Source organism: Lepus europaeus, chromosome 1, assembly GCF_033115175.1.
Source record: "Lepus europaeus isolate LE1 chromosome 1, mLepTim1.pri, whole genome shotgun sequence".
Lineage (NCBI taxonomy): Eukaryota > Metazoa > Chordata > Mammalia > Lagomorpha > Leporidae > Lepus > Lepus europaeus.
The window spans coordinates 174,925,542-174,948,494 of NC_084827.1; the positions used below are offsets into that span (position 1 = coordinate 174,925,542).

At 38.9% G+C, this 22,953-nt stretch overlaps 1 protein-coding gene across 12 annotated transcripts in view; it reads right to left on the bottom strand.

Annotated features, from left to right (window-relative positions):
• TRIP12 (thyroid hormone receptor interactor 12) overlaps window positions 1-22,953 on the bottom strand; it is a 157,598-nt gene that overhangs the window by 25,247 nt on the left and 109,398 nt on the right. For 8 of the 12 annotated variants that reach the window (XM_062193202.1, XM_062193262.1, XM_062193254.1 and 5 more), the window contains 15 exons: window positions 20,795-20,948; window positions 19,181-19,409; window positions 18,742-18,860; window positions 15,668-15,875; window positions 12,624-12,724; window positions 12,191-12,365; window positions 10,637-10,778; window positions 9,113-9,304; window positions 7,342-7,493; window positions 4,443-4,615; window positions 4,037-4,110; window positions 3,189-3,388; window positions 2,475-2,602; window positions 1,191-1,342; window positions 371-513 (listed from right to left, as the gene is read on the bottom strand). In XM_062193202.1, the coding sequence (XP_062049186.1) occupies window positions 371-513; window positions 1,191-1,342; window positions 2,475-2,602; window positions 3,189-3,388; window positions 4,037-4,110; window positions 4,443-4,615; window positions 7,342-7,493; window positions 9,113-9,304; window positions 10,637-10,778; window positions 12,191-12,365; window positions 12,624-12,724; window positions 15,668-15,875; window positions 18,742-18,860; window positions 19,181-19,409; window positions 20,795-20,948 (2,342 nt within the window). The remainder of the gene's footprint in view (window positions 1-370; window positions 514-1,190; window positions 1,343-2,474; window positions 2,603-3,188; window positions 3,389-4,036; window positions 4,111-4,442; window positions 4,616-7,341; window positions 7,494-9,112; window positions 9,305-10,636; window positions 10,779-12,190; window positions 12,366-12,623; window positions 12,725-15,667; window positions 15,876-18,741; window positions 18,861-19,180; window positions 19,410-20,794; window positions 20,949-22,953) is intronic. The other 4 variants (XM_062193269.1, XM_062193245.1, XM_062193229.1 and 1 more) reach the window with 1 other exon arrangement.

Here is a 22,953-nt window from a genome sequence, read left to right on the forward strand (position 1 = left end):
GACATGTCACATGGGCTAACAAAACTGAAAACCTGAATGTCTAATGTTATCAGCGGCTACTGTATTATCTGTGTAATTTTAGAGTCTCTTGCTCAGGCTCAGAGAAAAAAACAACTACACCCCCTGAGTTCAATTTTATGATGGCAGAGGATTTCACTCTCTTCAGCTGAAACACCCTTGCATACTTTTTATTTTGTATAAATAGACACATTACAAAAATGATACAGTATCAGCCCCACTTGACTAGTATCTATCAAATACAACAATGTCAAACATTTCAACAGACCCATTAAACACATTTCTGTAATGAAATATATACAGACAACCCAATGATAACATCCTCAAGGCCACCATTATAAGTGATTCTTACCAAGTTTTTCCTAGCTCAGTAAGCCATGTAGGGATATTTCCTGTCATGATTACTAAAGGATCTTGAAGCTGCCTATTTGCTTTTGCTGTCAATTTACTGTTAATAAATTCACTAGTTGGAATAATCTCCTTGCACATTGCATTCTACAAAATGTTTAAAAAAAGAAAAAAAAAAAAAAAAAAAAGAAGGTCAACACATAGTAAAACATTAGGACTACAATCATAATCCTTTATTCCCAAATATATGGAGACTGTCTAGATTTCATCTACTGGCTTCCAACAAACTTATACAACAGAATTATAAAGCTTCTCACTGAAGTGTCCAAACCCAAACAAAAAATTACAATATACTGCTGAATCTTCCCCTCCAATACAAACAGGCTACAGTACTGATTCAATTACTGGTATGGCAGCTAATGCTTCATGCAAGACCACCTGTTCCCCTCTTCCCTTCATTATGTAAGAAAAACAGCACACAACTTTTTACTTTATATACATTATTACTTCAATAAACTTTTAGTTAAACATACCCAAAAAATTTCAGTGAATAGGTAATAAATTCATGTTTAATACATTGTTAAACAATACTTTATAAATCTGCAAAGAGGAAAAAAATCAAGAATGCAAGCCATAATTAAAAAAAAGAACAGTGTAGAACTTTCTGTGGGTGCATTTCCCTAGGCTAGGATACCTGCATTAAGCTGAATCACTGCTTCAGTTTCTAGAATAACAGGAGATGCGTGAATCACAAAACAGAAGCTCTAAGATGACATTCATAAACAACAGGTCATGAAAACTTCACAACAAGCAACTTTACTCACATCATACAAGTAATACCAATATCGACTGATGGCATGTAAAACTCGTAAAAGAAGGATCACATCTAATGACGGGTCTTCAAAAGTTATATTTTCAGGTGGTGTGGGAATGAGGTAAACTTCTAAAGGGTTTGATACTGATGGGCATACTCCATCTAGAAGGCAAAAAAAAAAAAATCAAAGTTAAGTTTTGAGCAAGTTAGGAAAGGCTAAGCCAGTATAGTCAGCATGATCTTATCTTCCCTGAAGAATAACTAAAGGTTATAATTTTTAATGCTTGGTGTCTTATTAGAAGGATATTGACAACACACTTTTCCTTTTTTATCTTAAACATAAAACATTCAGGCTTAGGAAAATTTCACTTTCCTATCTAATACCCAAATAAGTATTATAAAGGAAAAAAACTGACTCATTTCTGTATTTCCTATACACTAGAAACAGGAGGAAACAAAAAATGGCCAAAGACAAATCCTTTAAATTTAAGCTGTCTAGGAATTTCCTGATTTTTATACATATAGCTTAAGACTGCCATACAAGATCCATAAATGCTCTCTAAACTTTAAATCCAGTAAAACAGATTTGGTTATTTATTTAGTACCAAACAGACAGTGATAGTTTTTCAGTTGGATCCTTTGTTCTTAGAATTTAATTTAGGAATAACACTAAAAAACAAAGTCCGAACTGTTGCCATTTACTTTTAAGCACAAGAATGAAAATCACACCATTACTTCAAAAAAGTTTTTTATTGAATTCTTCAAGTTATTATTTAAGTAGCAAAAGGAGAAAGACAAAGAGAAAGTATGTGTGCGTGTGAGACTCCCACCTCCTGGTTCACACCTCAAATGCTTGAAGTAAGTGATACAATGTGTGGTTACTACTACCGGGCATCCCTTTTTATTCCATCTATAATTGCTATAAGACTAAGCATTATCAATAAAAATCAAGGGCCAATCTTCCAGTGGCCAGCCACTGCCTTTAATTTCCTCTTTAGTGTTTATTTCTACTAATGACATTTTTTCAGTCTTCATGAACACATGAATTCTTAAAGAACTGAGAATAAAATTTTCCCAATTTTCTTTCCAAATTTAATTTTGTTGATACTTAAGTTTTCATTTTCCAGACACTAAAGTCAAGAACATGATTAAAAACAAACTGTTTATAGTAATTTTATTTCTAAATTATATTTGAAAGGTTTTATTACTAGATATAAATCCCACCTTTAAAACCACGAAAACAGGAAGACTACTGCCCACGGCAATCCGTCTTCCCTTGTATGTATCATCTTACCATGCCATAACTCATCATGCTTTTTTGCATTTCTAGGGGAAGTTTTTGTTGGAGCTGTTTGGGCTCTTCCTCTTTTACCACCAACACAATCTTTATTACTTTCTTCATCCTCTCTCACAGGTTTGTACCTAAAATGATAAAAAAGTATGTATATCACATGTAGATTTTAAAACTGCAGCTATCAAAGGCAAGGGGCCAAAGCACAGACACCATCCAGAGTTGCAAGAACTTCTGCAGGTCTACCCTCTGCATCCCTAGTCTGGATTCAGAGTTACCAACAGTGTGGTTCCAGAAGAGACCACCTTCCTGGGAGGGGCTGCCTGAGAAATTTAGTCAAGAAACTGCTCTCTCCAAACAGCAGACACACAAAGACAATACAGGAAATCTACAGACACGGAGATACCCAACTTATTAGCTAACAGAACATCATCTTATGAGAACATTTTTTTTTTTTCATTAAGATTTGAAATGATTCCAGAAAAGTACATGTGAATTATCATAATTTCCCATGAATGTTTTCTAGTAGATTGAGGCAGAAGCTATATATTCAAATGTATATGTAAATTATCAAATATTTGAAGTGATTTTTAATAACTGAAAGAATTTAGGGGCCCCTCTCCTTATAAAAGTCAGCCACTAACTTCGTAAGGGTTCTAAAACACATGACAGTTTCAAAGTTTGTGAAATACCAAAAGAAATAATTTTTAAACTTGCCATATTGTATGAGTCTTTGTCCAAATACCAGCTCTCCCTAGGGGATTGCTCTCATCATCCGTGGATTCTCTTTCGTCTTCCGCCTGTATACTGAACTGCCGGACTGCCTGATACACAGTCATGTTATATGGTAGCAAGTGTTCTCCAATGTAAAACTGTAGCCTGTGTCTTACATTTCCTGAATTTAAGAACTGAGCAGCCTGAATAAAGCAAAGCAGAATCCATTTAAGCTACAGGTGCTGACTTTTACACATTCCTCGCCCCTTAACCTTGGGGAATATATTCCAAAACCCCCAGTGGATTCTAGAAACAGACAGTACTGAATCTTACACACGTTGAGTTTATGCCGGGAAATGTTTGAGACCAGAAGTGTTTCTGATTTCAAAGTATTTGCATTTACAAAATCAGATATCTTGGGAATGAGTCCTGAGTCAGGACAGAAAAACTTATGTTTTCTGTATACTGGATTATCTGCACAGCCTGCAGGGAATTTTCTATTTTTAGTGCACCAGTGTTTAGACTGTGACCCATCACAAAAGGTCAGGTGTGGAACTTTCCACTTGTATTCTATCAGTGTTCAAGAAGTTTTGAATTTTAGAGCATTCTGGATTTCAGATTAGGACTGCTCAATGTACATACCTATGATAAAGTTGAATTTGAGACTAACAACAATAACGGAAAAAAAAAAGATAATTGTAATATGATACGATAAAATTTATCTTAAACCTAAAAACTGCTTATTTATGGAATTCTTTTTCATATTTTCAGACTGTGGCTGACTAGAAGTAGTAACCAAAATTGTGAAAATGCAACCTAGATGTTACAGCACAGTGAGAATGGCACCTTACCAGAGACTCGTCTATCTCCTCATCTGACCCCTCGTCATCACTGTCTTCATCATCTTCCCTCACTCTTCCATACCCTAAATACCCAAGAAGGCTGTTAAATTCCCAGCAAGATTAAGTGTCAAAGAAGGCCTGAATACAGTCATTAAATTAATACATTCTTAGAAAAACATACATATAATTACATCCTGATTTATGAAGTAGAAAGATCTAAGAAAATTGTCAATCTAATTACAATTCCGACAAAATAAATTAGCTTATCATTCGAGTAGGCAGAATATTCAGATAAATTTAATTAAAAGGAACATAATTCCTACTACCTAGGATTTTGGCTGAAACAGCATGTAATGGGGAAATAATGTAACTATCACTTAACATTAACTTCACACAAAATACATCTGCAACATACCTCTGACTACAAGGTATCTCTCGATAGCCTGTACCAAAGCCAGGGGGTCAATCTTGACAGGTCCACCTTTCCACTGTTTCACGTTTGCACAGTCAGGATGTCTCTGTAACTGGCATTTTAACTGATGTGTGTTGAAGAATTTTAAAGCCTGTGATCCTCTGTTGAGAGAAAAGCTCAAGATAATTTGTGAAAAAAAGTTATTCTATTATTTTCACAAACAATACATACCAATTCAAATCAAAGATAATACAAACTCTGCAATTTTTAAGGCATAAAAAAGCACTTACCAATTCTGTAAATGGTAAAGTCATAAGGTCAAGTTATTTAGTAAAAGCTATTATAAATAAGAAATAAAAGATGGGTGTGTGTGCATGGTATGAAAATATGAAATCAGCATCACCAGGAGCCAGGGGAGCAGAAATTCCTCAGCATGGATGCTTGGCTATTTCTCTGGAACAAAAACTCCTCAACTACCAACATGCTCATTTGGCAATATATTGCCCTTTCCCATCAAATTCCACTTATAAACAGAAAATCCTCTCCTTTTGACTTTCAAAGATGTCAGCTAAAAACTACATTAAAAGTTAATATTTAGAGGGGGCTGGTGCTGTAGCACAGTGGGTTAAAGCCCTAGTATAAAGTGCCAGTTCTAGTCCCAGCTGCTCTACTTCCCACCCAGCTCTCTGCTATGGCCTGGAAAAGTAGTAGAAGATGGCCCAAGTCCTTGTTACCCTGCACCCATGTGGGAGACCTGGAAGAAGCTCCTGGCTCCTCACTTTGGATCAGTGCGGCTCTGGCCGTTGCAGCCATCTGGGGAGTGAACCAGCAGATGGAAGAACTCTCTCTCTGTAACTCTTTCAAATAAATAAAATAAATCTTAAAAAAAAAAAAAAAAAAAAAAAAAAAAAAAAAAAAGGCTGCCACCAAGGCTCAACAGGCTAATCCTCCACCTAGCGGCACCAGTACACTGGGTTCTAGTCCCGGTCAGGGCACCGATCCTGTCCCGGTTGCCCCTCTTCCAGGCCAGCTCTCTGCTGTGGCCCAGGAGTGCAGTGGAGGATGGCCCAAGCACTTGGGCCCTGCACCCCATGGGAGACCAGGAGAAGCACCTGGCTCCTGCCTTTGGATCAGCACAGTGCGCTGGCCGCATCGCCCACTGGAGGGTGAACCAACGGCAAAGGAAGACCTTTCTCTCTGTCTCTCTCTATCCACTCTGCCTGTCAAAAAAAAAAAAAAAAAAAGCTAACCTTTAGGGATTGGCATTTTGGCATAGTGGGTAAAAACTCCACCTGCAACGCAGGCATCCCATATGGGCACCGGTTCAAGACTTGGCTGCTCCAATTCCAATCCAACTACTGCTAATGCACCTGGGAAATCGGCAGAAGATGGCTGAAGTGCTTGGGCACCCCGCACCCGAAGAAGCTCTTGCTTTCATTTTGGTCCACCTGTGACCGTTTTGGCCATTTGGGGAGTGAACCAGTGGATGGAAGATCTCTCCCTCTCTCTTTCGCATGTCTCTCCCTCCCTCTCTCTGTAAGCTATGCCTTTCAAATAAATTGATAAATATATATATATATATATATATATAAAGTTAACCTTTAAAATTTACTGGTATATACTTTTTCAAAAAAAAAAAAAAAAAGGAAGAAATTTATCTATTTACTTGAAAGGTACAGTTACAAAGGGGGAGAGACAGACAGAGACAGAGATCATCCGTCTGCTGGTCCATTTCTCAAATGGACACAAGAGCCAAAGCTGGGTCTGAATGAAGCCAGGATTCAGGAGCTTCTTTCAGGTCTCCTATGTGGATGCAGTGGCCCAAGCACTTAGACCAACCTCCACTGCTATCTCAGGCCACTAGTAGGGAGCTGGATCATAAGTGCAGCACCCGGTACTAGAATCGGCACCCATATAGAATGCCAAAACTGTAGGTGGAGGCTTAACCTTCTAGGACAAAGTGCCAGCCCCTGATACACACTTTTGAACAAAGCAGTTTAACAGCCAGAACAGTTGAAACCTGTAATAAAAGGCTCTATCAACAGTCAGATACTGACAAGCTTAAAATGTAGTGAGGGGGTATAGGAAAGAGTATTTCATTATATATTTATACATATAAACATTTCACATAAACTTGAGAAAAAAGAAAAGCCTGAGAGTTTTCTGAAGCACAGTTATATTGATCTCTTATTTAATAAAATCTTCAAGAGCACACTACACACTAAATTTCAAACATGCCATGAATGATTGCTTTATCCACCCAAAAAACATTTATGGTTTTAATTCGATAGGATTTTTAAAAATATTTTAAAATACATAAAAATGTGTATTTTAAAACCAAACTTTTGTTTTCTAGGCTTCCCATCAAAATATTCCATGAAGCTTGTAACACAACAATTGTTTACAGTTAATTCTTTCTGTAGTACCTCAAGAGTCCTTAGAACTGTTATAACCAAGAAAAAACTAATGATTTTTATTAAATAGCAAAACTTCAAAATGAACGCATACTTGTTAAAACCCATCAAAACACAGATAATAACCACTTAACACCACATATGAAATGACACTGCACAAGATTTAAATTTTTAACCACATGATTTAAATTTTTAACCACATTCACAAAATTCTTAGAAGTCTTATATATTAAAATGTATTTTACTTAAGGAAAACTAAGCCTATTATAACTTGCAAACAAGGTTACTGGGTTATATCTCTTTAAAACATGGTATGATTGTGAAGACAAAAAAAGCACTGGAGTCACAATGTAGGTACTTAATTTCTTGTTATTACAGAATAATGTTCTTTGGGTAATCAAGACTTAACAAGACCTCTTGCCATTTTACCTCAACAATGTTAAGCACCAAATCCAAAACCCAGGGTATATGCAGGCAGTGGTCCTTACCTGCCTCCCGTTCCATTTCCACTAGGGAAATCATGTACTTTGACTGGAAATTGTTCCATCTGGCTGAGGCAGTTGTTCATTTTGTGAACTAATGCCAACAAAGGTGCATTTCCCACTGGTTCTACTCTTCCAATTGGCTCTTCTCCAGGAAGCTAAAGACAACCGATTAAGCAACCGTTAAAGGACTTTCGAAAATGGATCACTCATCAACAAGAAAATGTAATGAGCAGATTTGTAAAACACTCTACTCATTTGTAACTTTTGTGACAGATCTGTTGGAACAACGTTTCCAAAGTATTACAATGATGATATTTTTATGTAGCTCACCATCCCTTATTCACAGAACCTATATCCAGAAGGCTCCAAAAACATTCAGTCATTTGGTGGCAAAACCAGATCCATACAGGTATGAGGCTATCTGCAGTCTTTGTCTGCCTTTCATAAGAATATTCATATGCTGTGCTGCAAAAATATTTAATGGGTGTAATAGAGCTGTTCAGAATCCATCAGGGACACAAACCCATTCTACAGAACTCTAACAACACCTTAGGCGTTTCAGACGAGATTACAGATATACACATTATCTTTTTAAAATTATTTACTTATTTGAGAGGCACAGAGCCAATGCACTTCCATCCAATGGTTCACTCTCCAAATGTGCCCTATAGCCAAGGATAGAGCCAAACAGAGGAGCTAGGAATTCAATCCAGGTCTCCTATATGTGTTAAAGGAACTCAATCACTCTAGCCAATCTACACGTAATCTTAAACATGACATAAGACTATACCAATACTCACACACATCTGCTGAATCTCCAATAGACGTTAGCTCTTCTTTAGCCGGCCCCATAAGTTATAATAAAACAAGCAGTACTCAAACACCTGCAAAATTTGCTATGGCATACTGAAGTACTGTTGGTAATACATAACAGAGTTACCCTTTAGCCCAAGGGGTGAGGAATCTTTTTTCTGCCAAGGGTCATGTGGATATTTATATCATCAGCAGGCCATACAAAATTATCAACCTAAAATTAGCCTACTATAGATTTATTCAGTCCCACCTGCAGTCCTACCTGCAGTTGCCTTGGCAGGGCCAAACCAAATATTTCGTGGGCCTTACTCAGCCCAGGGGTCAGACACTTCCCACCCCTGCTTTAGCTATGTCACACAGATAATTCACACACTTTCTCAGGGATACCTTCTCTGAGGTAATTGTAAACAAGGAGAATGTTCAGTCAATAATGTTCAACAGCATTTCAATAGGATGAAGAAGAGAAGTGATCCTGTGGTTCCTAGCCTTATGAGTCATATTAAAATGATGACTACATTCCTTTTAATAGAACTGTTAAGGCTATTTTATATAGAAAATAGAAATATGTAAGTCTACCCTCTCCTATGTCTATAGCTATATTAGGTCTGTTTTCCTAAAAGAAGGTATTGCAAAATGCAATATATTTAAAAATATTGCAAATAAAATAAATTCAAAAGTGAGGGACCACTATCACAGTAGAAAAAATTTCCAGATACTCAGACTGTAGAATTTGTGAAATGAAACTCTATGGTTTTATACAAAGAAGTCCAAGGAACCCAACTGTATATAAACAAATGAGAAAATTTCAGTATCTGGACCAACATCTCCTGGAAATGATTACCAGAATGAAAACACGCATCAGTGAACACTGATTCTTACATAACATACACCAACATTTTTTGATAACTTAGTGAATACTGATTCTTACACTAAGATATGCCAGCATTTTTAGATAACTTACTGGAGAAGAAAAAAATACATGAAGGAATCTCTTTAATCTGATCTCTCTGCTCACAGCATCTTTTTCACTTTTAGATGTCAAGTAAAGTAAAAGCTGCTTCACGAATCCACTATGTTGGATTTCAAACGATGAAACATCTGATTCCGAGACTATGCTACGAATTTCTACAAGGCACTCAGCTCCACCATCCACCTGAAAGAGTTGGAAATTATATTTCTTTATTAATTTCTTTATTTTTTATTATTATTATTTTTTTTTGACAGGCAGAGTGGACAGTGAGAGAGAGAGAGAAAGGTCTTCCTTTTCTGTTGGTTGGTTCACCCTCCAATGGCCGCTGAGGCGTGCGCTGCGGCCGGCGCACCGCGCTGATCCAAAGCCAGGAGCCAGGTGCTTTTCGTGGTCTCCCATGCAGGTGCAGGGCCCAAGCACTTGGGCCATCCTCCACTGCATTCCCAGGCCACAGCAGAGAGCTGGCCTGGAAGAGGGGCAACCGGGACAGCATCCGGCGCCCCGACCAGGACTAGAACCCGGTGTGCCGGCACCGCAGGCGGAGGATTAGCTTATTGAGTCGCAGCACCGGCCTCTTTATTAATGTCAACACTTACTAAAGGCACGATTCCATATTTCCCCAACAGGCCTTTAAAAAAAAGGGGCAGAATATGGAGACATTTTGTAACATTTATTTTTTTCATCTGCTTGAAAGGCAGAGTGAGAGAGATCTTCCATCCACTGGTTCACTCCCTCAAATGTTGGCAACAGGCAGGACTGGATCAGGACGAAGCCAGTAGCCTAGAAGTCCAGCTTTGTTTCCCACGAGTGGCAGAGGTGCAAGCACTCAAGCCATCTGCTGCCTCCGAGGATGCATTAACAGAAAGCTGGATCAGCAATGGAGAAGCAGGGACTCAAACCAGCAGTGCTTCTCAATGGGAGAGAGGCATCCCAAGCAGCAGCTTGGCCCACTGTGCCACAACGCCCATCCCTAGTGAGTGCTATATTCCTATTTTTAGAAAATACAATCTTACACACACACACACACACACACAAAATTAAATACTTGGTAACAAAAAATAGGTATCCATAATTACATAAGGAAAAAACTTTCTTATTCAACAATATATTATATAGAATATATATATATATAAAATACATGATTAAAAATATGAACTGGAGAGGCTATGAGAAGATAATACTAGGTGTGGCTTTAAATTAACACATTTCAGGTAACCTAACAATTCTGATATATTTAGTTGAAGAGGACTCATAAAACAGGAAACATGTCTGAGGCACATTTCTGAAATTACCATTTATCACGAAAGATGGGATGGGAAAGAAACAAAGCAAGGACAAGAGTTCCAGTCTATTTAGTGATAGAACACTGAACCATGGCACTCGAGATAGTATAAGAAATATCAGTGCCCACAGAATATTTGCTGAAAAATAAAGTGGAAAGCTAGAGTATCAAAGAAAGAAACAGCAAGATGAAAGAAACTGAAAAGGCCTAGAGAGATGCACAAGACAAGGCACCTGGAGGTTGAGTTGTTCAGTTGCAGCACAAAGTCTCTGGAGGACATTCAGGGCAGGGTTGCTCCCATCCATGTTCTCAGAACTGAAGTAACGTTCTACAAATTTATGGGCCTGTTCCTTAATCCAACCTTTAATCTTTTCCCTATAACAAGAAAAAAGGAGATATTGAAGTCTCAGTGTGCACAGAAAGGAACCCAACTATAACTTCTGACCAAAAGCAAACAGCTGCTACATTTAAAACCCTTTTCAGACTATGCTTACAGTTTAATAAATTCAGATTCCATGTTAACCAAATTAAGTTTCATTTTGAAAATGGGCTAAGTTGTACCCAGAGAACTATTCAGGTACTTAAAATACGCTTCAGGTCATTACATGAGTAGTAAACAAGATGTTCTAATGTCTAGGGACCCTACAATGGAACAGTTTCATAAGCTTCATCCAAATATAATTTTACAGAATTGTTCTCTGAGTACAAACATATTCCGATTTTCCTTTATTTGTGTTCCCTGGACAGTAGAAGTAAAAAGCTATAGATCAAAAACAGTCACTAAGACAAACGAGCCTAGGCTGTGTAAATCACCAATACTGGTGACCTTCTGAGACACACACACATATTTGCTTAATTATTTTTTTAACTGAAATTCAGAAAAATAACCAAACAAAAAAGCACGCTTATTTTCCCAATGGCATTTGATATTTTTATTTCGTATTTACAGAGAAAGTAATTCATGTTAATATGCTACATCCTGGGCCAAGACACAATTCCCAAAGATTTTAAAAGACGTAAATTTGTGCGAAATAGCTTAACTGACAGAATCCCAAGTTCTAATAAAGGACTCTCCTCTGAAATCCCTAAATCCCATCATAATACATAAGGAAATTTATCATGGAAACATGTGGACAGAAAATGTCTGCTTTGCCTTGTCCACAACAAAACTGAGGAGTAGGTGCTGTTTGGTTTTATACATATGAGCTTTCAAACGTTAAGATTAAAACATGAGGACAGAGCCTGAGGCACACATCACGAAGGGAGAATCCACCTCTGACTTCAGCTATGCAACACCTGAGAACAAAGTTAAAGTTCTAGGCCAAGCTGTGGCTTAACAGGCTAATCCTCCACCTTGCGGCGCTGGCACACCGGGTTCTAGTCCCGGTTGGGGCGCCGGATTCTATCCCAGTTGCCCCTCTTCCAGGCCAGCTCTCTGCTATGGCCAGGGAAGGCAGTGGAGGATGGCCCAAATCCTTGGGCCCTGCACCCGCATGGGAGACCAGGAGAAGCACTTGGCTCCTGGCTTCGGATCAGCACGGTGCGCCGGCCGCAGCGGCCATTGGAGGGTGAACCAAAAGCAAAAAGGAAGACCTTTCTCTCTGTCTCTCTCTTACTATACACTCTGCCTGAAATAATAAAAAAAATAAAAAAATAAATAATAATAAAAAAAAGAACAAAGTTCTGCAGGGCATGCAGCATTTCCATACAATCAAAGTGCTCACTGAAATGTTAAGTTTTTCAATATGGGAACAGAAGCAAGTGATACAGTATTCCCTCTACATCACCTATTATTGGATATAGTGTCCTTCGCAGCAGCCCTGGCGAGACCACTGACTCCTGCAGTCCGTGCTGGCTCGATGCTGTTGCTGTTGGACTGTGCACTGAGCCTTCCCCATGTTTTTGGATTCAAGCTTGCCAGGAATGAAGATTTAGGTGACTGAGTAGTGGTGGGGCTTTTAGCTATTAGAAGAAAAGACAACTACAGTTAAATACTTTAAAACTAATAGAAAAAACGAGAGTTGTTTTGGCATAAAAAATGAAAATCAACTTGAATTTTAACATTAACATTCTTAATAATTAGCTGAAAGAACTAAGAATACTGGGTGTTCGGGAAACTCAAGTATACTTCAAAAGCTATTAGCAGTTTTACCGAAGTACATTTCTGCAGCTGCTGCCCCTCAACCTGTCGCCCGTCTCCCCAGTTTCACCAAGAGTTACCTTGATTGTCTACTTTGTCGTCATCTCTTGGAGGGGAGTACTTTGGCCTTCGTGGTCCTCGTTTTGGCAGTCGTTTCCTCTTTAGGACATCACTTAATCGACTGCTCCATGGGAAAATACAGGGCAAGTTTAGTAATTGCAACTTATTTATTTATTTATTTGACAGGCAGAGTGGACAGTGAGAGAGAGAGACAGAGAGAAAGGTCTTCCTTTGCCGTTGGTTCACCCTCCAATGGCTGCTGCGCTGCAGCCGGCACACCACGCTGATCCGAAGCCAGGAGCCAGGTGCTTCTCCTGGTCTCCCATGCGGGTGCAGGGCCCAAGCACTTGGGCCACAGCAGAGAGCTGGCCTGGAAGAGGGGCAACCGGGACAGGATCGGTGCCCCGACCGGGACTAGAACCCGGTGTGCCGGCGCCGCAGGCGGAGGATTAGTCTATTGAGCCGCGGCGCCGGCCGCCACTGATTTATATGTACAACAGAATGGCTCAAACAATGAGTCCTAAAACATTGTCACAACAGAACATTTTTCACTTAGTGATTATGTCACGCTGACTCTGTGCCAGTCGTGTTCCAGAAGTATTCAGGAAATAATTAGTTCAAAAATAACCAGCTATTTGACTACACAGGAATATTAAAATTAAAGCCACAAGGCAGGTGTTCACATCATAGTTAAGGTACCAATTGGAATGCACTCTATCACAGTGTGCACTCCTGATTCCAGCTTCCTGCTAATGTGCACCCTGAGAGGAGCAGGTGGTGGCTGCAGTTGACTAGGTCCATGCCACCTACATGGGAGCTTTGGCCAGCCCAGCCGTAGCTGTGGTGGCTATCTGGGGAATGAACCAGTGAATGGGAAACCTGTATCTCTCTGTCTCTCAAATAAAAATACATAGAAATTAAAAAAAAAAAACAAAAACAAAAACAAAAACAAAAAACAGCATTTGCTCTTTAGTTTTCTGCCTTCAACTATACTATAAAAAGTAGAATACAAATCATGCAAAACAAATATACAACAAACTAAACAAGTAACACCATGTAACCAGCAAGTAGAAAGTGTATGTTAATTTAAATGCCGTATTTCTTCCCAAACATAATTGTAACAAGTAAAATATATATATTATCAAAATACTTCCCTAACTATTTACAAGATACTATAAAAAATAACTCCATGGTGTGGCAACGGCAACATCTTAAATGATTGCATTTCAGTACTTGTTTAAACCAATATACAAATCTAGTGGTGATATGTGAACAACCTATTCTGAATCTGAACCATATAAAACAGAATGTCTGTAGCCTCTGATCTAAATACTGGATGCAGTTTGAAATAGTAATAGATCCTGAAACTAACAAATGTACACAAGATTAAACAGATGAAAAAGCTAGTTCACTGGGAGAATAGCCCCAAGAATAAAATTTTTAAAATAAAATTTTTAAAATTTGGAAAAAGTCTTCCAACATCTGACATTTCTATGGAATAATGTATTTAAGCTCATACACTTAATATGGAGCCACCGAAACCTCAAAAAATACTTTAAAAAAAACAGGTTCTTTCTTCTTTCAAAATCAACTGTTAGACTCTATATTCAAATCTGAATCTGTGACTTACAGTAGCACTCCTCTGAGCTGCAGCGCAACTCCCTGAAACTCACTGGATGCCTATAATGTGTCAGGCAGCATGCCTACTTTATACAGCAAAACCCTACAATAATTCAGGACTACTGCAAGCAGGTGGAGGGTGGGAGAGGGGCTATGGAGAAGAGGAGTGGATGCCAAAGCTGGAAGGGACAATGACAGACAAATGTAACCTCCAATAGGTAGACAGTTCCCAATAGTCGCAGGTCCAATCTCCACAATAATCTGAGTTCCACCTGGAATCAGCAGCTTCCTGAGTAACAGCTGTGCCCTGAGTCCTGGCCAGAAGTGCGAAGATTTCTACTTAAGCTAGAATAGACAACCGCCACCAGGTGGCACCAAAAGCAGCCACCCCCACTTCTCAGCTAGTTAACAGGACTGTACTAAGTTTCTAAGATTAAATTCCTGAATTGCACTTACTGAAAATTGTTATGGTTTACCAACATCTATTTCAAACATAAAAGGGATAAAAAGGAGTCTTACATTGCATACATTTGAATTTCAGGACTGAATATAGTTTATTATGTATCATTCATGTAGCAATATTGTCTAATAAAGAAATAAAAGTATTTTAGAATATGATTTGTTTCTTGACAACAAAATGAACACCAAAATGAAGGTTTTGGTACAGTGCAACAGAGATTTGGGACCAGCACTGTGATGCATGTAGCGGGTAAGGCCACTACCTGCAGCACCAGCATCCCATTTGGGTGCCAGTTTGAATTCTGGTTGTTCCACTTCCAATCCAGCTCCTGCTATGGCCTGGGAAAGCATTAGAAGATGGCCCAAGACCTTGGACCCTTGCACCCATGTGGGAGACCCAGAAGAAGCTCCTGGCTTCAGATAGGTGCAGCTCTGGCAGCTGTGGCCATCTGGGGAGTGAACAAGCAGATGGAAGATCCACCCACCCCAGCCCCCCACCTCTCTGTAAAATTGCCTTTCAAATAAACAAATCAATCTTTAAAAAAAAAAAAAAAAAAAAAAAAAGAGCTGATAAACAGACAAGAGATTCTCTTCAGTAACTTCCACTTTCCTTTACTAAGAACAGGAGAGTTGTTCCACTTGACAAATTAGAAGTCAGGTTTTTGTGCCTTCAGTCTAAAACTTCTAGTTTTCAATATTTTTCACTGTATTACTATCTGGATGTCTTAAAAGTGTAGGTATGTGACAATACAGCCAATAATCACAAGGATCTGGTATCAGAAACAAGGGCTGAAATAAGAGTATAGCTTAATACTTTAAGTTTCCACAAACTGCTACATTTTGCTCACATTAGCCAGCTAAAGTAAAAACAAAGAAAAATATAAATCATGCTAATATTTTACTATGTTACCCCTTGTATGAGTCTCAGGAATCAAAACCCAGCTAAAAGCAAAGACAGAAAAGTCACGACCAAACTCTCACTTACCCTTGAGGGCTCAGATCTAAAGAGTCGTCTCTGCTGTGCTGCAAGCTGGGTGATCCCAAGTCAGCCGTGGCATTAGTGGCAGCTGTAGCTGTTGCACTGCTGACCGACGTTGTGGACCCCAAGGATCCTGATCCATTCGTACACACCTTCGGTGGACTTGTCAACAAAGCCTCGGATTCCGCTAGGTGTTTTACCTGGTGCATTACACCTTGAGAGCAATGGAGATGAGAAGGAGTTGGTTTTAATCAGGAGTCAGGACTACCTTCCGCCATTACAAAATTCCTAAAGGCTAACACTGATATATGGAAAACGAATGAAAAACTGCTGGCTTGCAAGTCATAATTTCCAAACTGACTCCAATAAGGAAAACAGCATATTTCACAGCAAAAGATATTTACAATGAATGTATTCTGATAATCAAAACCATATCATTAAATTTAATAGGATCACAAGCAAAGTCCTACTCAACTTCAAAATACCCACTATAAAAACAATAATCAATTACAAAAATACAATACACCACCTTGTGGCACGACAGCCAGATTAAGAGAAAAAACTTGGGGCCGGCGCCGTGGCTCACTAGGCTAATCTTCCGCCTTGCGGCGCCGGCACACCGGGTTCTAGTCCCGGTCGGGGCACCGATCCTGTCCCGGTTGCCCCGCTTCCAGGCCAGCTCTCTGCTGTGGCCAGGGAGTGCAGTGGAGGATATCCCAAGTCCTTGGGCCCTGCACCCCATGGGAGACCAGGGTAAGCACCTGGCTCCTGCCATCGGATCAGCGCGGTGCGCCGGCCGCAGCGCGCCTACCGGAGCGGCCATTGGAGGGTGAACCAACGGCAAAAGGAAGACCTTTCTCTCTGTCTCTCTCTCTCACTGTCCACTCTGCCTGTCAAAAAATAAAAAAATAAAAATAAAAATAAAAAAAAAAGAGAAAAAACTTGGAAGTGTTAATTAAATTCAGATGGTACAGTAACACTGCCACCAAAAAGAAGCTACTAAAGGATGGTGGATGTCACATCCTTCAACAGATGTAAGAAAAGCAAAACAGCAGTTTGTAAGACAGGTTGTATATAAGCATGTATCAGACTATCAGTCTGTAAACTGCATGCCAACCTTGGATCTATTTGTGAGCAAATGTGCTGCATTCACATTTTTCTGGGGAAAGAGTCCAGAGCTTCCATAAGATTCTAAGGAAAGGAAAATGGAAAAAGGAGAAAGGGGAGAAAGGGCTGGACAAGGGAAAGAAAAGGAAGTCAAGAATGAATGTGAATTTCAGGTACTTGCTCAACAAATACTATCTCATGTAATTTTATTTCAGATTGTGCTAGGTACTAAGACTATGGCCATGGTCAAGGTAAATACTCTCAGGGGATTTATTGAATAGTGGGAGTAAGAGTGATGGGTCCATGGAAGGGATCAATAGTGCTGCTGGACCATACAGCAGAAAGATCTAACCATATCTAGAAAGAAGGAAAGACCTTCAGGTAGAATTAACATTTACGATAAAACCAGAAAAAAATAGCAAGATCTAACAAAATGCAAAGCAGAACCAATCAAATCTCCACCATTAACACTAGAATGTTTATGCTACATAAAAACTGGGGGATGTGAAATTTTATCTGATGGCATACTTGATCTTATCAAAATGAAAGAAAATCACTTTAAATGGAAAAAAAAAAAAAAAAAGGTTGATTCTGATATACTTCCAAACAAGAAACAAACAATGAAAAGCAAACAAGAAGGCCGGCACCGTGGCTCAATAGGCTAATCCTCCGCCTTGCAACGCTGGCACACCGGGTTCTAGTCCCGGTTGGGGCGCCGGATTCTGTCCCGGTTGCTCCTCTTCCAGGCCAGCTCTCTGCTGTGGCCTGGGAGTGCAGTGGAGGATGCCCAAGTACTTGGGCCCTGCACCCCATGGGAGACCAGGATAAGAACCTGCCATCGGATCAGTGCAGTGCACCAGCTGTGCCATTGGAGGGTGAACCAACGGCAAAGGAAGACATTTCTCTCTGTCCCTCTCTCTCACTGTCCACTCTGCCTGTCAAAAAAAAAAAAAAAAAAGCAAACAAGAGACACTGAAAATATTATAAAAGTAAACTACAAGATAATTTGAGACTAAAAATTAGAAGACATACCACATAGATGTATGAGCCCAGAAAATGGCTATTCATATGTGTACCTTACTTGTTAATACCAGTTACCTTTGGAAAAGAGGAAATTTGCTTCCTATTTTTTAAATATTTAAAAAATTCAGTTATTAGTACCAAACTAATTTTAAACGGTGAAATTCTCTTTAGTATGTCTACCACATTCTCAAGTATGAAAAGGTAAGAATTCAGCATAAGAACAGCTGGGTAAAAGGACAGAAAGTAGATCATACGAACAAACAGGATTTTTCTTAAAGCTAAGGGATTGAGAGGCAACCAAAATAATTCCCTACCTCTGCAAAACATTCATACCTAAAAAAACCGGAAGGACTATAGATTCTGATAAAGAATACCCTGATCAACTAGGTAATATCTTAACAAGACTAAAAAAGATAAAACCCCTGAATGAGCTAAACAGTTTCATTTTTGAGGTCTTCAATACAACAATGAAAAAAGTACAAAGTGTCTTAATTTGATTTCAACATTCAAGCACCTTTAACTGAAGAACTAGACAAAATGCAATCTAAAAGACTGCCCCAAGCTTCAAAATATTCCATTAACTATACAATAAAGGATAAAATGGTCTAACGTTCAAACTGTTCTCATCTACAGACAGACACAATTCATTGGGAAAGAAAGCAACCTGTGACGTTTGGGAGAATCTTTATGTGTAGCCAGATATGACCCATATTAAAAGAAGCCCATGACTGCTTCTGGCTCATAAACACCCAAATCATTAAAAATTTCTAATTATTCATTAACTAACAGTGAATCTCATATAAACTGTACTAACAGACTTATAAAAAACACACTCTATGTAAACTTAAGCTGTAACATGTAAATGTCTTAACATGAAACAGATAAGCTTTTTCTAAATATGCATTTTTAATTATCTAAATGACTCAATTTATTATCATGAATAACATTACCTTCTCTTCTGAAGTAAACACTAAAAATATCAGATAACTTCTGCATTAAGATTTCTGCCATCTGAAGTGCTCCAACTACTATCTTCAGGTCTTGGCTTGATAGCATGGAAGCAATATGACTAAAAGAGAAAGCATTTACATATAAAATTGTGTCTGAATTTGGTAATTACCTTGGCCATACTACTTTAAATTTGAAAGCCAAGTATTTTTACTGTGAAAGCATTCCATCAAAACAAAATTTTTTCTTAAATGCCAACATTATGTTTACTTTATTCTTTTGTACTAAAGCTATGTATAAATGGATGAGGCAGGAGGGCACACCTCAAAATAGTCCAAATGGTTTTACACATATTTTTTGTATTATTTACTTTGGAAACTTCTGAAATTACATGCAGACAACTGAATTTCTAAAATAGTTTTACTGTTTTCATGAACACACCTTGAAACAGCATGATTTTTCAGAACATCCTTCAGAAGTTCGGCATCCGCAAAATAAATTATTCTAAGAATTGCTCTAAGGCACTTATGTCTGACCGCAGGTCCTGCTGAGGAACTATACACTTCATAAAGAACACCAAATAATGTCTTAATAAAAGATTTAGCCAGCTCCGGATCCTCTTTCATAAGCTGTGCTCGAGCATCGTCCTTCTTTAACTCTGAATATCCACCTGTTATAGAAAATACACATCCTGAAGTGACAGAACTCAGAAAACAATAAACCACTCAAGCCAGTGTAGCCAGCCGACACGCTCTCAGATTAATTTAATCAGTTGCGGGTTTCCGGGTATGATATAGTCAGCATCAGGGCGCAGCTGGGCCAGTAAGAAAAACCACTGATGATTCTGACCAGCTGAAGGTAACAAACTACCGCCACACTGTAAAACATTACTTTCCCAATACGTGTTCAACAAAATATTGGGGTTTCAACACTAACCAACTAAACCACTAGTAAGAAAACAAGGAGTTTAAGAAACAGATAATAAACATTTAGCTAAAAGCTACAAAAGATGGATAAACAAAGCAATTTTTGCCACACTGTTGAGAGGGAATAAGCTATAAAGAAAAGATAAATGACTGAAGTCCTAAACCAGATGTTGGCAAACTATGGTTCATAAATCCAATTCAGTTCACCACTTGTTTCTATAAATATAACCTTATGGGAACACATCCCTGTGTGTTTGTCCACATTTGGTATTTGGGGCTGTTTTAGGGCTACAATGGCAGTGTTGAATACAGAGACACAGATGACCTAGAAAAAGACTGAAATATTTATTATGTGGTACTTTTCAGAAAAAGTTTCTGGCCACTACACTCTAGACTAGGGCTACAAAAGCAACCAAATCCCCAATGAGTGGGGCTGAGCTGTGGCATAACGGGTTAAGCTGCTGCCTGCAGCACTAGTAACCCACATGGGCGCCAGTTCGAGTCCCAGCTGCACTACTTTGATCCAGATCCCTGCTAATAAGCCTGGGAAAGCAGTGAAGATGACTCAAGTGTCTGGGTCCCTGCACTCACTTGGGAGACCCGGAAGAAGGTCCAGGTTCCCAGTTGCAGCCTGGCCCAATCCTGGTCATTGTGAATATTTGGGGACTAAACCAGCAGACTGAAAATCTCTTTGTGTCTGTCTCTCCCTTTCTAACTCTGCCTTTCAAATAAATAAATTTAAAAAATAAAAACTTCCAAGGAGGGAAGAAAATGTCAAAAACGTGGGGTGGAAAAATTACTATTATGGTTCTTCATTAGAGAATTTTGACAGAAAGGGATAAAATAAAAAGAAAAAAAACTGATCTGATGGATGGATGAATCCAAATGCAGAACAGAGAACAGGATCAGATAACCTGGCACATCACTTAAGCAGAATTAACAGCGGGAGATACCACTTAAGTAACGATGGCTCATTCATCAGTTAAGGCACATGACTTAAAAAACAAAACTTAATTACTAGCATACAACTGCCCTAAGTCCCATAAGGAAAGACAATGAACCAATTGTGCAAATATAAAGTAATGCTCCCATGAAAATACAGTACTATTTTAACTCAAAAGTTACTTACTAGTGTTAGTATTGGCTAAGGGGTTAGGTTTTCTCTGAATGGCACGTGCTGTTCCCGTGTCCTCATTGATTTGCTGCATAGAATTAAAATCAATAGTATAAACTCGTCCCAGAGTGGACAAGCTTATCTCATCCTCACCGACCTGATGGGCTGCCTGAGAGCAAAGAGAGAGAAACCCTGAATATAAACATGGAGAAATTTATTACTTTAAGACACAGTGGAACACTCCATAAATGCTACCTTACATATTTATTATATCACATCTTAGATGGCAAAGTAAAAGACAAAAGTCATTCCATGTATTCCCTAATTAAACAAAAATATACACCTACTAAGGACCCTTGGGCATAATTCCAGGTAAAATTCTGATGAAACATCCAGTCATCACTGCCATGAAGATGACACTATTTGTATTAAGAAAACTTTAAGGCATTGCTAATAGGAAAAAAGAACTCTTATTCGTATTCTTGATATTCTTAATTCTTAAGTTAAAAACATTTATATGATAGACTGAACATCCCACCAAAAACAAAACAAAAGAACCCTCGATACTTAGATTGTGCTTTAGGAAAAAAAGAAACATAACTGGAACTAAGTTCACTGCCAGGATTGCATGAGTTAAAGAGAATTTACTCTAAATTCAGACAGTTTTGACTAACACTGCTTGATTTTAGAAAGACTACAGAAGTGACAGAATAGTCTTTCTCCCAGTCTAGGCTTAAGACTCATATTGAACAGTGACAGGATTCTTAGGAAATAAAAGCTAGTAGGATGAAGACATATTACCAGGAAAATGCTAAAAAGAACAGTTAAGTGTTAGAGACCAAAACCATTTAGCAAACCTGGCCTACTCATATACTAAGGCTAGCAGTACACAAAAGCCACAATTAATGTCCTCAGAAAAGATGGCAAACTCTAAATGCAGATTTCTTCAAAAGAACTCTTGCTCTTAAGTCTGTGACTTGAATTTTTTTCAAAAATTCATATTTTAAACTGCGAAGTTCTGAAAAAATTTCAAACCTCCAAAGTTGAAACTCGAAAATATGGGGCTGTTTGCCGCCTGTGGTGCCGCATCCCACATGGGCACCGGTTCAAGTCTCGACTGCTCCACTTCCAATCCAGCTCCCTGTTAACGACCTTTGGGAAAGTAGTGGAAGACAGCCCAAGTGCTTGGACTCCTGCAACCACATGGGAGACCCAGAAGAAGCTCCTGGCTTTGGATGGGCCCAGCTCCAGCCACTGTGGCCATTTGGGGAGTGAATCACTGGATGGAAGACCTCTATCTCTGTCTCCCTCTCAAAAAAAATTTTTTTTAAAAAAAGGAAATTAGAAAATATAAGATTACAGTTATCTTATATATTGAAAATATTAGTAAATGATGCAATGCATCTCAAATTATATAACCTAGGGCAAATACTTGGCTGAATTGAGAATTTAAAATATTTCAGCACTAATAACACATAAAAGCATGGAAATAAAATCACGGGGCTGGTGTTGTGGCAAAGCAGGTTGGGCTGACGCCTGTGACAATGGCATCCCATGAGTGCTGGCTGGCTCTGCTCCCAATCCAACTCCCTGCTAATGTGACTGGTAAAAAAGTGGAAGATGGCCCATGTACTTGTGTCCCTGCCACCCTTAAGGGAGACCAGGATGGAGTGCAGGCTCTTGGCCCTGAATCTGGCTGGGTGCTGGCCACTGCAAATACTTAGGGAATGAATAAGCAGATGGAAGATCATGCTCTCGGGGTCTCCCTCTCTTTCTCTCTATTGCTCCTTCTCCTTGAGTAATTCTGTCTCTCAAGTAAATAAATCTTAACACACAGATGCAAACACACAAAACTGTCACAGACAATCGCTGTTAATATTTTGATGTATTTCTCTCCTTTGTATTATTCATCTTTTTTATCTTGCTGAGATCCTGAAATGAATCCGATGAACATACCTATGTATCACAATTTATTAACTCACTCAAAGATAGGTATTTAATTTATTTCAAAGTATTTACTCTTAAAAAATATTGAGGGGTCAGTGGCGTAGCAGGTAAAGCCACTGCCTGTAGTGCCATCTCATATGGTTCAAGACCCGACTGCTCCACTTCTGATCCAGCTCTCTGCTGTGGCCTGGGAAAGCAGTAGAAGATGGCCCAAGTCCTTGGGTCCC